Source organism: Cervus elaphus, chromosome 2, assembly GCF_910594005.1.
Source record: "Cervus elaphus chromosome 2, mCerEla1.1, whole genome shotgun sequence".
Classification (NCBI taxonomy): domain Eukaryota; kingdom Metazoa; phylum Chordata; class Mammalia; order Artiodactyla; family Cervidae; genus Cervus; species Cervus elaphus.
The window spans coordinates 21,554,060-21,568,825 of NC_057816.1; the positions used below are offsets into that span (position 1 = coordinate 21,554,060).

Sequence of the window (14,766 nt, forward strand, 5' to 3'; positions counted from 1 at the left end):
GGGGAGGAGGGGTAGGGGGATGAGAGAGGAGACAGAGGAAACAGGCACATGCAGAAGGTATAGGAGAGAGGTTCGCCGTAAACCATCCAGAGGTTGTTAGCATTTCTGGGGTACGTGAGCTTTTTTGGAGGGCTTTCCTATCCGTTAGCACGGTCAGCCCTCACATCAGCTCTGTAGGCTGGTAGGGCCGTGGGCAGCTGATGTGAGTCCCTCTTCTATGGAGAAGAACTCAGAGGCTCAGAGGGCTCAGCTGACCTATCCAAGATGGCGGAGCCAACGTCAGCTCTCCAGCCTCTGCCTTCAGATCTTCCCATCCCAGCCTGGCCTCTGTGTGTGCCCTCCACCCCACTGAGCTACAGACTGGCGTGGAGTGCAGAGCAGGAGGGGCAAGTGTAGGATCCCTCCATGTGACCCTGAGAGGCACTGAGATCTCAGGAGCTGGTAGAACCTTTCAATGCCCACCTTCTTGCCCGTCAGATGGGGGTGATGATACGTCTCTGGGAAGTAATGGGAGGCGAGGGAGCTAGTGGCGGAAAGCGCCTAGCAGACGGTGACCGGGCACGGAGCCCTCCCCACACCATGCACATGTGCACACACCTGCACTGCACACACACACACACTCACCTGTGTGTTCTGGATCTGGATGGCTCCCTGGGGGATTGCCTGGGTGACCACCTGACCCTGGGAGGTTACCATGGTAACCGGCTGGTATAAGGCTCCACCTGAGGAGACAACCAGTTTTGGGGTCCCCTGCCATAGGGATGGGTAGGAGTGAGGGCAAGCAGGGCTCCCAATCCACTTGGCACTCATGTGTAAACACTCTCTACTCTGGAGGCCTTCAACCCCTGTGGGGGAGGGGTGGGAGGGGGTGGGGTGCAGAGAAGAGAGTCTCTGTGTGTGTTTGGGGGGGAAGGGTCTTAGGGTGGGGTTCATGAGACTACGACCCAAATTTGTTCCAAACCACCATCATCAGGTCTTGCTAATGATCTGTAAGCTTACGGAACACTTTAGGCAAGAAACTCAGTTGGGAGCCCCTCCCTTGGCAGGGGGCACCCCCTCCCACATCCTAGGACACTTTGTTCAGTGTCTTGCCCCCCACCAACCCTGGAATTCCCTCAGGGCCACCCACTCTCCTCCCAGGGGTGTTCCCCAGAATCCCCTGCACAGACCTGACACCACTTGTGAGTTGACGGTTGTCATGGCGATGTTGCCCTGCTGGAGCGCTGAGGCTGGGACCACAATCCCCTGGGGGTTATTGGAGACTCCAGACATGGAATTGGGGGAATTCTGCAGGAGGTCCTGGCAGCAAGGGAGGCGTGGTTTGTGACAGTGTCACTAAGCGCCTAGCTGCCACAGCCCCAAATTCCTCCTCTCCCCTCCCACTTCCTGCCTTCCCACCTCCCGCTCCTCCCAGACCCTAAGCCAAAAGGCGATTCTCCCTAGAAAGTGTGAATAAGGAGACTCAGCCTTACAAACGACCAACCGACAAGAGTCATCCGCTGACCTATTCCACTCCCCTGCGAACTTGAGACAGAAATTATCCCCCACACCAGTGGTGCCTGCCTTGGCTTCACCGTGGAAGCTCCAATATTGATGCCTGGGTTCCATCCCCAGACATTCTAACTTAATTGGTCAGGGGTGTGACCAGGGCTCTGCGGGGAAAGTGCATGTTGAAAGCTCCGGGTGACTCGGATGTCAAGCCAGGGCTGGGAACCGGGCTTTACCTGCTCAGCACGCACTCATCCTTCACCCTCAGCTATCTCCAGAAGCCTCCTGCCACCAAGAGCCTTGCTGCTCAGTGCCCGTATCACAGCATTTATGACAAAAAGCTCCACACAAATCAGCCTCCAACGTACTACCTGTACTTAGCTCAGATCTGCCGTATCATGGCTACTAAAATATTTGCTGAATAATAATAAAAATAGCCACCTGTCCTCTTCATCACCCGTCTTCCAGGGCATCCCATAGGAGCGTTCCCTCAGCTGGGGGCACATCTCATCGGCTCCTCCCGCCCCCCTTAGGCCCCCAGCACAGAGCCCCCTGAGGAGGCTCACTCCCCACACTGTCACCTGCTGGCCCCTTTCCTGCAGACAATCCAAAGCAGCTAAGGGGGCCTTTTTTTTTTTCTGGCACCCTCATCATTGCCACCTAAGAGCCGGGCAAAGAGTGCTTAGACTCTGACATAGATGGACAGGAAGCAGGCTCAGCTGAGGGCCTCCAGGAAGGGGCAGTGAAGCCTCCCTCCTTGGCCACCGGGCGCCCTGCTCCGCTAGGGAGGGTTTGTGAGGAAGGAACTGGGTGTGGGGGTTGGGGTCTCTAGGTTTCATTTGGAGAAAGCAAGGCAGGCATGGATGGGGGAAAGTAAGTGAGCCTGAGAAGACCCACTGGGGTCACTGAGCACCCCCCAACCACAGTTCTTCCTGTGAAAACAATACTTACACCAGTAACCTGCTGGCTAGTATGGGCATTCCCATGCCCAAGGCCTGGAATCACAGGCCTGAAGCTTTTAGGATTTAGACAGGAAAATGGTTAAGAAAAGGGACAGCAAGGTGATCAAACCAGTCAATCCTAAAGGAAATCAACCCTGAATATTCATTGGAAGGACTGATGCTGAAGCTGAAGCTCCAATATTTTGGCCACCTAATGTGAAGAGCCAACTCATTAGAAAAGACCCTGATGCTGGGAAAGATTAAAGGTAGGAGGAGAAGGAGGTGACAGAGGATGAGATGGTTGGAAGGCATCATCGACTCAGTTGCAGGAGTGTGAGCAAACTCCGGGAGACAGTGAAAGATAAGGAAGCCTGGCGTGCTGCATGCAGTCTATGGAGTCACAAAGAGTCAGACGTGACTGAACCTGACCGTGGTTAAGAAAGTTGGGGGGAAAAGAAAGCCCCCAGCTCCCTAGCTTTGGTTTTAGGACCTGACGAGCTTGGACCATCAGCTGCAGGAAGATCAAGAGGGTGGAGCAAGAAGTGTGTGTCTGGAGCAAAACCTGGAGCCAGTGACTGCAAACCTGGAGCCACAGACCAAGAAGACATGTCAGGGGCTGGGGGACAGCTGTGGCACGTCACTTCCCGGACCCTGGCTCCCAGGAGCTGGCTGAGCCTTGCAGGTGGAGGCAGTTGGTACGGACAGTCTCACTTGATTCAGCTGCTTACCCACCCTTGGCATCTTCTCCAGAACTGCCTTTTTTACCCTCCTGGACTGTCCGGCCCAGGGCTGAGGAGATTAAGCTATAAATAAGCAGTCGTGGGACTGGAGTCTGGCTCCCCCTCCTCCACGCCTGGACCTCCCATCTGGCTTCTGATGGGGTGGGGTGGGGGAGGAGGCCTTGCTTCCCCACTGGGCTCACCTCTGCGGCTGTGACCTTGGGGAAGGGAGGAGGGGCCAGCTCCTGCCTCGCTTTTTCCTTTCTGGGATCTGTGAGGGCCTCCCCGCCAGTGAAGTTTATTCTTTGAGCAGGACTCTCAGCCTTTCCATTTGCACAGCTCAAGTATAACGCTGTCTGACCTGCAGAAACCTAGAAACTGGAAGGGCCCTCACAGTCTGAGTATTCCAGCTCCCTGGGGTACAAACGAGGAACTGAGGCTAAGAAACCCAAACCACTTGCTCAAGGTGCCCTAGGTGGGTACACAGCCTCCTCACAGCCCTCCTTCACCCACAAACACTGTACCCCCACCTCGGGTCAAGAACTGGGCGGCAAGGTGTTCCTGGAATCACAGGGGTTCAATGAACATGAGCAGGTGAGCAGATAAAAACAACCCAAATCCGGACATACAGAGGCAGCATGGGCACCCGAGGAAAGGATGGTGGATCAGGAGTTAGCACATCATGGCTCTTTGATCCCATGGCAACCCACCCCAGGATTCTTGCCTGGAGAATCCCATGGACAGAGGAGCCTGATGGGCTACAGTCCACGGGGTTGCAAAGAGTCGGAAACAACTGAAGCGACTTAGCACGAAAGCATGGCTTTTCAGTGGGCTCGTTATTTATAAGATGTGTCTGGCCCTGTGTTCACATCCAGGAATCCTTGAAGCCTGACTCTTCAGCTTGAGTCTGCTCCGAACTTGAGCTCCCCTCGATCCAGCCTCCCAGCCAACCTTTCTCCCAGGGTGTAAACCAGCACTGAGATTATGAAAAGCTGGGACAAACTTGAAAATTAAAAAAAAAAACTACTTATTTATTTTTTGACTGTGCCAGGTGTTAGCTGCGGCATGCAGGATCTTCAGTTGAGGCATGTGGGATCTAATTCCCTGACCAGGGATCAATCCCAGGCCCCTTGCATTGGGAAAATGGAGTCTTAGTCACTGGATCACCAAGGAAGTCTCTGGAAGGTAAATTTAATAGCTGGGGACAGCCACTCCATTGACACTCACCATAAAACTCATGGCAAATGACTTTTCAATGACCTCTGGTTTGGAACCATCCATACCACGGTGCTCATCATTGAATAAGGATATTTGGGAATTTCCAACATAAAAACTTGTTCCAGACCTTCTTCCATCCCCAAAATAAATCTAGCAAGGTTAGGAAAACACAAGCAAAGCCAGTAAAATAAATACAAGATGTATGACTTGGGATTCAACCAGCACATCTTTACCAGCCAGAGGCAAGAGAGTGAGTTATCACTTGGATCTTCCCTGGCTTATTCACACTCTGACTGGTTCTCAGCCTTGTGGCTTGGTTAGCTTCCGCACCAGCTTCCCTGGTTTGGGTAACTAAAGGCAATTTACTATTTGGATCAGACCCTTCACTTTCCTACCCTCTCCTCCTACTCTGGGTCTTTGCTGGGAGGTGCTAAGAGGCAGCTGAGTTACATCAGTAAAGGAACGGAACAGAGAACCTCAGGGGTGGAAACTGTGGGCAGGGGACTGTGCTGACCACATCTTAGCTAGGACAAAGAGAAGAAGCGAAATCTTGGCATCTCTGGGGTCTAGGGAAGGGGTCTTCATCTCGTTGTTGGTGTCGTTGTTCAGTCGCTCAGTCATGTCCGACTCTTTGCGACCATATGGAGGGTAGCCTGGCAGGCTCCTCTGTCTTCCACTGTCTCCCGGAGTCTGCTCAGAATCAAGTCTGTTAAGTAGGTGATGCTATCTAACCATCTCATCCTCTGCTGTCCCCTTCTCCTGTTGCTGTCAGTCTCTTACATTTGTAAACATGAGCTGTTTCACAAACCTGCCTGAGCACTGGGGTGTTTTTAAAGACACAGATTCTCAGGGCCATTGAATGAGACCATCAGCCATCTTGGGTTTTTTTCTTTTCTTTTCTTTTTTTAGTTGTTGGCATGTGGGATCTAGTTCCCTGACCAGGGATTGAACCGAGGCTCCCTGCCTTGGGAGCCCAGAGTCTTAGCCGCTGGACCACGAGGGAAGTTCTAGCAATCTGTGTTTTTAAAAAACCCCTCTCAGATGGTCCCAAAGATCAGCTGGGTTTGAACACTATATTTTTATTATACATATTGAATGTTAGAGAACACTCTCTCACTGTGCTATTTCATTTTAACCTCACCACTACCTATGGGGTCAGCAGAGGAGAGAATTCCCAAATATCGTCGATTCTGTTTGCCTGAGGAGGAGTCGAGGTCCCGAGAATGGAAGTGACATTCTTAAGTCACATAGCTCTCAAACCCAGGTCTTCCAGTCCCAAGCATGGCACGGATGCTGCGGTGGGGAGATGAGCTTTGGAGTCAGTCAGCCAGGCTCCAAGGTAAGCATGGTGTCTGGCACATTTAGGCACCTAGTAAATCATTTCCCACTTCCTCCGGCTAAGGTCACTCCACTAGGGAATGGCACAGCCAGCGTTTAAAACCTGTCCTAGAAGTCGTAGAGCCTTGTGGGTTCCTTACTTAGCAACAGCAGAGCTTCACCCAGAGTTGCACACCTAGCCATGGGGGTCAGTGCCAGCCTCCCTGCCCAAACAGTGTTCCTGGGACAAGGCCAAGCCACAGAACTCGAAGCTGCAGTCTCTGTCCCAGACGAGCCCCGTGACTTGACTTTGCAGCTATTTCTGGTTCTGCCTTCATCTCCAGCCTGCTAGAGCCTTGTCTCTATGGAGACAAAGGGACTGGGTCTCTGGGGACCATCTCCTGGTCTTTTCTGAAGGAGGAGCTACTATGGCAGCAGCGGGAGGCCCCTGGAGAGAAGATGTTGGCTACGCACACAGTGTTATCATCTTCTTGACAGCTTCCTCCTGGGGCTCATCACACTCCAAACCAGGTGGATGCTACCCCTTCTAGACCCAGACAGAGCTGTTTCCTGCCAGGTTCCTTGGCCCCGTGAAGAGGTGAGAAGCACATTTGGTAGTTTCAGTGACATCCCAACATCCCATGTCTCACATCCCTTGGGTTGTCCAGGAACCAGGGGCTGAAAGTTGGTTATCCAGCCCAGGAGTTCTTTGCCGTGTTCAGGAGCATGGCAGGGGTGTTCCCAATCCTCTGGAAACTGCCAGAAACCTAGGAATCACAGGCATTCTTCCTGGCTTCTCTGCTGGAGCTGTTCCATTGGGTCTCTTACTTTCTAGTAGGAAATGGGCCAAAAAGCTGAAAGCTTAGAGTTTCCCAGGAAGGACATCCTTTGGGGTGTGGACCAGATGACCAAGAGGTCAGATGGAAACCAATGAGCTGGCCTCCACAGGCCTCATCCCTCTCCTGCTCCTCGAGTGCTGTTTCTCAGAGACACAGGCTGAAAGCCCCTTGGGGAGGTGGAGGGGGGGCAGAGGGAGGCAGGAGAGCAGCTTTAGGACAGCTGAGAACTTGTATTCCTTGACACCACCCATGGGCCAGCTGCCGGGCCCTCGGTCCCTGGGGCCACTGGTCATTCTTTCTGACCCACAGTGGTCACTGGGTGAGTTCTACTCCACATTTCATTTCTGGAACAAAAAAAAGATGACTTGTTCAAAAGGAAGTCCTTTTGAACTATGAAAAAGTGAAAGCCTCCATGATTACTTTTAAAAGCAGAGGGTGGGGTTGGGGGTTGGAAATGAGCTGGCATTGACTGTGAAGTCTGACACTGTGGTCTGATGTCAGCCCAGGAGGAGGTGTGGCAGCTCCTCGGACCGCCTTTCCTCACTGTTATTAGGGGGAGGGCTTGTGCTGCCTGGGGAGACTTAACTTCCACTCATGGAAGAAATTCCTGGAACAAACTGTGACGGGAGGAAGAAACGAAGAGTGAAGAAAAGGACTGATTGGAGAAGTTTTCCTTTAAGTTGTTTTGCAATAGCTGGAATTTTTTTTATCGTGTTAGGATGCCTGCGAAACAGGGGAGTGAATTGGATGAACTTGCAAAGGCCCTTCCAGTTGGGGATTTTAGAAAAAAACACCACCACTCCCTGAGATGTGAGTGGGTGGAGGGTATGGGTTGGAGCGGGGGTACAGCGGGAGCGGGCGGCCCCAGCTGTCTGCCATCCACCCCCAGGCCACTAGGGGTCTCTGCTGATCCACCAGCCCAGACGTTACTCCCAAAGCCTCCCCAGCCTCCTAGCAGGACCGGCTTGTGCCTAACTTGCCTGGGCTGGGGGTGGGGAGCCAGTTCTGAGAGCCTGGGTTCTGCTGGGAAGCTTGTCTTGACCCACTCGGGCATGCCCTTGGCCCATCCTCTCAAATCCTTTTTGACGCTTCCTGTTGGCTTGGTACGCTGGGCACACAAGGGATCTTTCTTATACATATGTCTTTTCCCCCTGCTTGGTTGCAGGGTTTTTCTTTTCTTTTTTTCTTTTAGGGAAACAGGGGTCTTTCAATTCCCTCAAACTACCCAGCAAAGCATTGGGTGCCTGAGAGATGCTCGGTAGGTGAGTGGCCTGCCTGAGCTGAGGTCTGGACCTGGTGAGGAGGTTACCGTTGTCCCCAGGCACCCCGTTCCTGGCAGCGTCCCTCCATTTCTGGCAAAGCCAGCGTCCTGTCCTGTCTCGGGCTGGGAAGAGTTGGGTTCCCAAACCCGGGAAGCCAGTCACATGTAAACAAGCCACCTAACCCTGTTCCTGTTCCTCTCCTGGTGGGAGCTGACATCTCAAGGGAAAGGCAGCTTCTGGCCTGCAGGGACACGCAGCAGCTGTTGCTCTTAAGGAACACTCCCTGGGAAGGAGGGAGCCGCTCCAGTTTCTGAGTCTGGCGTGCCCGCACTCGGCGGGGGTCCTGGCCCCTGAGCTGGAGGGTGGGTGGGGTCGTGGGGTGGGGCTAGGGACCCAGAAGGGACAGCCTTAACACCCGTGGAGGAGGAAGGCAGTGGAACTCAGTTTCCTGTCACCTGGGTCGGGGGTATCCCCTTTTCCATCTCAGTAGTGACCTGCAGAGTGGACCACCACTCCCACGCTCGGCCACAAGGCAGAACTTCCAGGGGCTGGCCTGAGGTGCTGGCCCTCTACCCCCTTGGCTTCCTGCTAATCCTGAAAATGACCAACTCCCTGTTGGTCAACTGGCAAGTCCCCTTCCCCAGGCGGGGGTGCAGTGATAATGCCCTTCCTGTATTTTTAGAGAGCAGCCCACCTGCAGAGTGACATCTGGTGGGCCAAGCCGGGTATCTCAGAACTCGGCTCTCTTTGTGGCCACTCCCCTCCCTACTCTCAGTCAATTAGCGAATCCAAATTCTTTCTTCTCCACAATTGGTTTCTCACTCTCTCTCTCATCTCTGAATCCCTGATTGACAGCTAGACAGGGTCATGGCTCTCCACTCAGGGTCCAGGAACCCTGGTTCTCCTTCCTACACGTCACTGAAAAAGTAAAAGGACCTAGGAAATGAAAATGGACTCTGGAGGAATCCATCCCTAACTCTGCTGCTTATTAGGCATGGGGCCTTGAGCCTTAACTGCCCCGAGTTTCCCTTTTCTTGAATATAAAGTGGAGAAAAGAATGTGTACTTTGCAGGCTGGTTGTGAGGAGTAAGTGAGAGGATCTATGTCAAGCACCGAGTACACACAGTGTCTGAGACCAGGGAGCTCAATAAACATGGACGTTTTCTCCCTTTTCTCTGCCAGTTCTCCCTTGAGCGGCTCAAGAGGTAGCAACTTAGTTCATTTATCTCCAATGCATCGTCAAGCCTTACCCCATTGCCCACATTCTCCCCTGAAGGATGGAAGTCTTTGGCAATTTATGATAATCAGACTCAAAGCATAGCCCCCACAGATCTGGCTGCAAGATACTCTATTTGCAGTTAGAGATGGTGTTGCAGTGGTTTTTATGCCCTTGGAACCGAGCAGGTTCGGTAGATACCTGAACAGATGTTTGAGGCAAGAGTTTCCCCCTAAACCCTGGCCTCTTTGCTCCAGGGACTGTTCTCTGTTCCTCCCCCTACTCCAGACTTCTCTTTACACTGGGAACACTCATACCGAGGGCTCCCAGATCATCTACTAACCGCCCTTCACTCACCTGATTGAAAAGAAAAAGTGAAAATGAAAGCTTTAGTTGCTCAGTCGTGTCCAACTCTTTGCAACTCCATGGACTGTAGGCCACCAGGCTCCTCCGTCCATGGATTTTCCAGGCAAGAATACTGGAGTGGGTTGCCATTCCCTTCTCCAGGGGATCTTCTTGACCCAGGAATTGAACCCGGTGTCTCCTGCTCTGCAGGCAGATTCTTTACTGTCTGAGCCACCAAGGAAACTAGAAGCCTAAATAGCCCAAGCTCCCACTGACCCAAGCCTGCCTGAAATGCTCCCTCCCTCAAGAAGTCCTCCTAAAGCCAGTGAAGCTACAGCTTCTCCAATCACATTAGCTTTGAAAATTCTCCTGCCAACCTATCTGATCCCTCCTGAGGCTGGCTCAATCTGTCTCTGGGCAGGAACAGACACGGGCCTTGAGGTGGGGCCTGGGCTTTCCCAGTAGGAGGAAGAAGGATGCTGAGAGGTGACTGGGCAACCTCAGGCCACACACGTGCTTCGCTCAATCCAGACCCCTTCCAGCGGCTGCTTTCCCGCCCTTCCTCAGGGCCCTCTTGCCCCTGAGCACTCTATGCTCACAGAACTTATCTAGATCTTCAGGTGGGACACAAGCTCCCTCCCACCGAGGCTGAGTGCTCATCCAGGAAAATTCACAGTGTTCTCTCAGGACCTAGTGCAGCACATACAGTAAGTGTCCCCCCAGTGCCTGGCAACTGAGTGAGAACTATGGCTCAGCCCGATCAGCCCTGGAAGAGAGCTGAGGTTTAATCTCCAAGGGGAAAGACGGTTTTAGGTTAAATGCAAGCTTGGGCAAGGCCGGCGTGAGGGTCTCTTCAGTGGAATCAAGGAAAGGGAAAGTGTTATTCGCTCAGTCGTGTCCGACTCTTTGAGACCCCAAGAACTGTAGCCTGCCAGACTCCTCTGTCCATGGGATTTTCCAGGCAAGAACACTGGAGTGGGTTGCCATGCCCTCCTCCAGGGGATCTTCCCAACTCAGGGATCGAACCTAGGTTTCCCTCATTGCAGGCAGATTCTTTACAGTCTGAACCACCAATGAAGCCCCTGGAATCAAGGAAGAGCTTCCTTGCTAAGGATCAACCCACACAGGAAGCCTGGGCTCTGCTGAGCCAGGGTATCATTAGACACAGGCAGGGCAGGGTGGCTTTCTGGGGAGGGGGAAGACCAGGCTGTGGCCCAAGTCCTTGGAAACCCCGGTTTAGCTCTCCTGCTTGGGAGAAGCAGACTCCTCCACTTGGAACCCCATTCCACCCCCTAAGAGAAAGCTCACGCATCGAAATAGAAGGCCAAGTGGGAGTATGCCCAGACCCCAAAGTGCCAGGTGGGGACAGAGTACGGCATCTGAGGGAGGGGGACCAATGTACATAATAAAAAATATCTCTCACGTTGCAACACAAGACTGGATGATCAGCACACGGGCAAAAGCATGAGCCAGCAGTTTGCAACAAAGCTAGCTGGTGGCCGGAATGTTGATCCTGTGGATCATGTTCCGGAGGGGAGACACCCCTCCCCAGGCCAGGCTGGCGCTCACTGCGGCTATTTCAGGCTGGGGGGGATTAAGGTCGAACCATGACGAATGTGTGTGCAGATACACACACACACACACACACACACACACACACACACACACACGCTCCTTCTCTCTCCTTTCTGGTGCTGACTCCCATGCCCAGACCCCAGGCCTCCCTCCTGCTCTAAGTCTCTCAGCCCCATGGGGCTCTCCTTCCTGGGGAGGCCCAGGGCCAGCCTGCACCCACCCTAGTGAGGCAGAGATTGGAGTCTGGGAATGAGGACGGGGCGACACACACAAGGCATCCTGACCAGCTTCTCCTCTGCACACCCCCAGGACATTGCACTGACCCCACCCCAGCCCCTCTCCTCGACTGCGGTCACCATCTCTCTTTCTATCTCTCTTCTGCCTCTGTCTGTCTCCAGCCTCACTTCCCTCTTCCTTGTCTGTGTCTCTTTGTCTGTGTTGCTCTTTTCCTCCAGTCTTCATCCTCTCCACACCTCCCTCTCAAACATGACCCTTGAGACCTACTGTATAGCACAGGGAACTCTGCTTAATGTTATGTGGCAGCTTTGGATGGGAGAGGACTGTGGGGAAGAACGGATACATGTATATCTATGGCTGAGTCCCTTCACTGTTCACCTTAAGCTATCACAACATTGCTAATCAACTATACTCCAATATAAACATTAAAAGTCTGAAAAAATAATATAGACAGAAAAGCAAAGCATGATCCTTGATATCTGCCTTTCTTTCCCTCTTTCTCCTTATTTCTCCTCCCCTCCTCAGCCTTCTTCTTGCCTCTCTGATTTTTCTCTCTCCATCTTTCTCATCTTATTACGTCTTTCAACAGAAAATTATTGGTTAACTACCACGCACCAGACTCTGTGTGGTTATCGTCAGGTATAGGTATAATAATATATGAAATCCTGACTCTGCTCAAAAAATGTTTGTTATCCAGGAGAGGAAAACAAGGCTTACACAGTGATGATGATGCAAAGTCACGTGTGATATTTACCACATAAATGTCCCGACATGCCCAGGAGTTAGCTGAGAGAAAGGAAAGTCCAGCTTTGGGGTGGGGTGCCCAGGAGGCCTCTAAGGGGAGAGCAGCCTTCTTACTGCCCTTGGTGAAGAGGCTGGGTTTGGTCCTGCAGAGGTGCGGGGACATCAAATACACGGGTGTGGAAGAACAGTGACGGAGGAGGGCCTTGAATGTCCGGAGAAAGGATGTGAAAACCCTGGGGGGAGGGGCTGGTAATCAGAGTTTTTGAGCAGGAGAAGGGCTTGAACAGTGCTTTCGATGATAAAGCCAGCCGCAGAAGCCTAAGAGGTGTGCGGGTGTGAAAGTGTGTGTGTGTGTGTGTGTGTGTGTGTGTGTGTGTAGGAGGGCCTCGAGGTAGCCACAGAAGAGCAGAATAGGAAGCTATGGTAGTAGCTCGTGTGTAATTACCTTATTTACCCACTGAAGCCTGAACCAAGGAGGTGGAGGCAGAGGCAGGAAATGAAGGGGCCAGTCTGAAAAGCGGCAAACAGGACCACCTCGCTGAGTGTCTTCTCTCTTTTTCAGTGTCTTTGTTTTTGTTGGATTGTCTGAGCTCCTCTTTCTAAGCGAATCAGAGGCCTTTCTGCAGCGGTCACCCCAGGGCCAGCTTCACTGTCAGGCACCCACGTGATGCTTGCAGTGATAGAGATCAAAGTTCCTTCCTCTCCTCTCTAAGCTCAGAGGCACTGGATGCTGGGATCCCCCAGGAGGACTGACTTCTGCAGACAGCATCTCCCATGCCTGGTTCACCCAGCACCCACGTTATCCTTCTCTACTAGTGTCTCCCAGTGACCCTGCTTCCTGCAGGATGAACCTGTCAGCTGCGGGACTCCAACCTTTCGGGGGCCCCTGTGGCTACTAAGCCCCCTGGCCCTCCTTTTTTTCCCCTCTACCCTGGTACACCCCCAATGCCAGAGCTCGAGTTGGGGTTAGAGGGCCCAGAAGGGGAAACCTGGTGCCTCTCCAAGGACCTGATTATTTCCAAAGACTTGTGCTAATTTTCTGATATGATCCTCACATCTCTGTGAGGCACTAAATCCTCATTACTTTTCCTGACCGATGCATTCTAATTAGATCAACACTTAAAACAAATTCACAATAGCCACAGGATGGCTTTCCATCTCATTAACTCCTCACTTATTATTTTCATGAAAATTACTGATAAAAATGTGCATCTCCATTTGGTGAGCCTCACAGCCTCCTCGGCTCCTATCTTGCATCTCTCCCGTCACCGGGGCTGCGCAGCGTCGCCATGGTAACCCACAATAATAGAAACTAATAAATTACAAACGAGATGCTCGTTGAGCAATTATTGTCCTCTTTTATGCAAGTTTCTTGCTAATTTTGATCATAAGGGAAAGTACAATAAGACTCTGAAGGAATGAGTCTATTTCAAGAGAATATTAGCAAGCAGAAGCCTGGGCGGCGGAGTTTAGATCTGTAATAAAGTGATTTGGTGATTTCAAGCAAAGGGAAGAGGAAATAAACTTCCTGCCTCATGTCTCCTGCAGTACTCACTACTGAGTCCCTCAGAGATTCCCTGGGGGTGGGTTCGATGTGACTTTTGTGGTCAACAAGTACAAGGCCTGGCAGGCCTTCTAGAGGTCACCCTGTCCCTTCCCCTGCCTCTGCCAACCTAGAGAAACAGATTATGTATTGGTGCTTAAAATTTACAGGTTAAAAATGGCTTCACCTTTCTTTGGCACTCTTTCCAGCACATCTCACCAATCACTCTTAGAAAGTTCACCTGTCTCCCCAAGCCTGATTGTCTCATGGGTAGAAGGCTACTGCAAGCCTCCTGTGGGGTCTCCATGTGCCTGTCCTGGACTCAGAGCTCAGTGGGAGAAGAAGGTGGTGAGCCTAGGGCCTACACAGACACCAGTGAGTTGGAAAGGTTATCGCCAGGAAGCTTTCACAGTTTATAGGTTTGGGGGAAATATTCTGCCCTGGAGAGAACCCATTCTTTCCTAGAGCACAGAGTTACTGTTTCCACAGTTCCTGGTCCTCAGGATGAAGGTGGCAGGTGAATCTTGAGAGGAGGGGGTGACTTTAGGTGACTTATACAGTGGCCCTGAACCACAAGGAGACAGATGTGCCAGAGTGGGGTGAGCAACTAGAGAATGATCGGGGAAAAGCTGTCCCTTGGGAAGCTTCTGTCTTCTTCTATTAAGTGAGCGGAATTCAGGAGAGGACCACTTCCCCCAAACCCTCCAGCCCAGAACACAAGAACTCATCAAACCAAAGCCCCTGGAGAAGCCCAGGGGTGGTGCTGGCAACTCTGATTCCATTCCCAGCTCTGTCCTGCCTCATCCTCTAGCAAAACTCTCCATCTCCTTAACTTTTGTGCTCATTTCCTGGGATCTCTTGGACCCGGAAGCCAGGAATCACTTTGAACATTGTCCCTCTCAGACCTAGTCATTTTCTAGGGAATATTGATGCCCTGGCATGGTGAGCCCTGGGCTTTAGAGAGTCTGGCTGCCTGAAAATAGCAGGAGGAATGGACCAGAGGATAGATCTCATGAGGAAAGGATCCAGTGACTGTAAACCATTTTCCTAGGTCTCCATGGGACCTTCTGATACCTGGCTTTGGAGCCTGGCTAGGAGAGAGGACCGAGTGCTCTGTGTTACCTGTGAGTGAAGGTTTATGGAGGGCTGGTTGGGGGAGTAGGGCCCCCCGAGGTCGTTCCTGAGCAGATTATCACTGTGCATCTTGGTTTTGAGGCAGGTGATGTACCGGTTACAAAAGTCCTTGCAGAGTTCATTGACTTTCTCCAGCTCCAGCAGGTGGATTCTTAGCACCTGGATCGCCTTCACCATCTGCGGAGAGG

The 14,766-nt window shown here is 52.2% G+C and overlaps 1 protein-coding gene across 2 annotated transcripts in view; it reads right to left on the reverse strand.

The window, feature by feature from the left end:
- Nucleotides 1-14,766, reverse strand: part of PKNOX2 (PBX/knotted 1 homeobox 2) — a 289,880-nt gene that overhangs the window by 22,346 nt on the left and 252,768 nt on the right. For both annotated transcript variants that reach the window (XM_043873891.1, XM_043873881.1), the window contains 3 exons: nt 14,567-14,755; nt 1,170-1,299; nt 625-722 (listed from right to left, as the gene is read on the reverse strand). In XM_043873891.1, the coding sequence (XP_043729826.1) occupies nt 625-722; nt 1,170-1,299; nt 14,567-14,755 (417 nt within the window). The remainder of the gene's footprint in view (nt 1-624; nt 723-1,169; nt 1,300-14,566; nt 14,756-14,766) is intronic.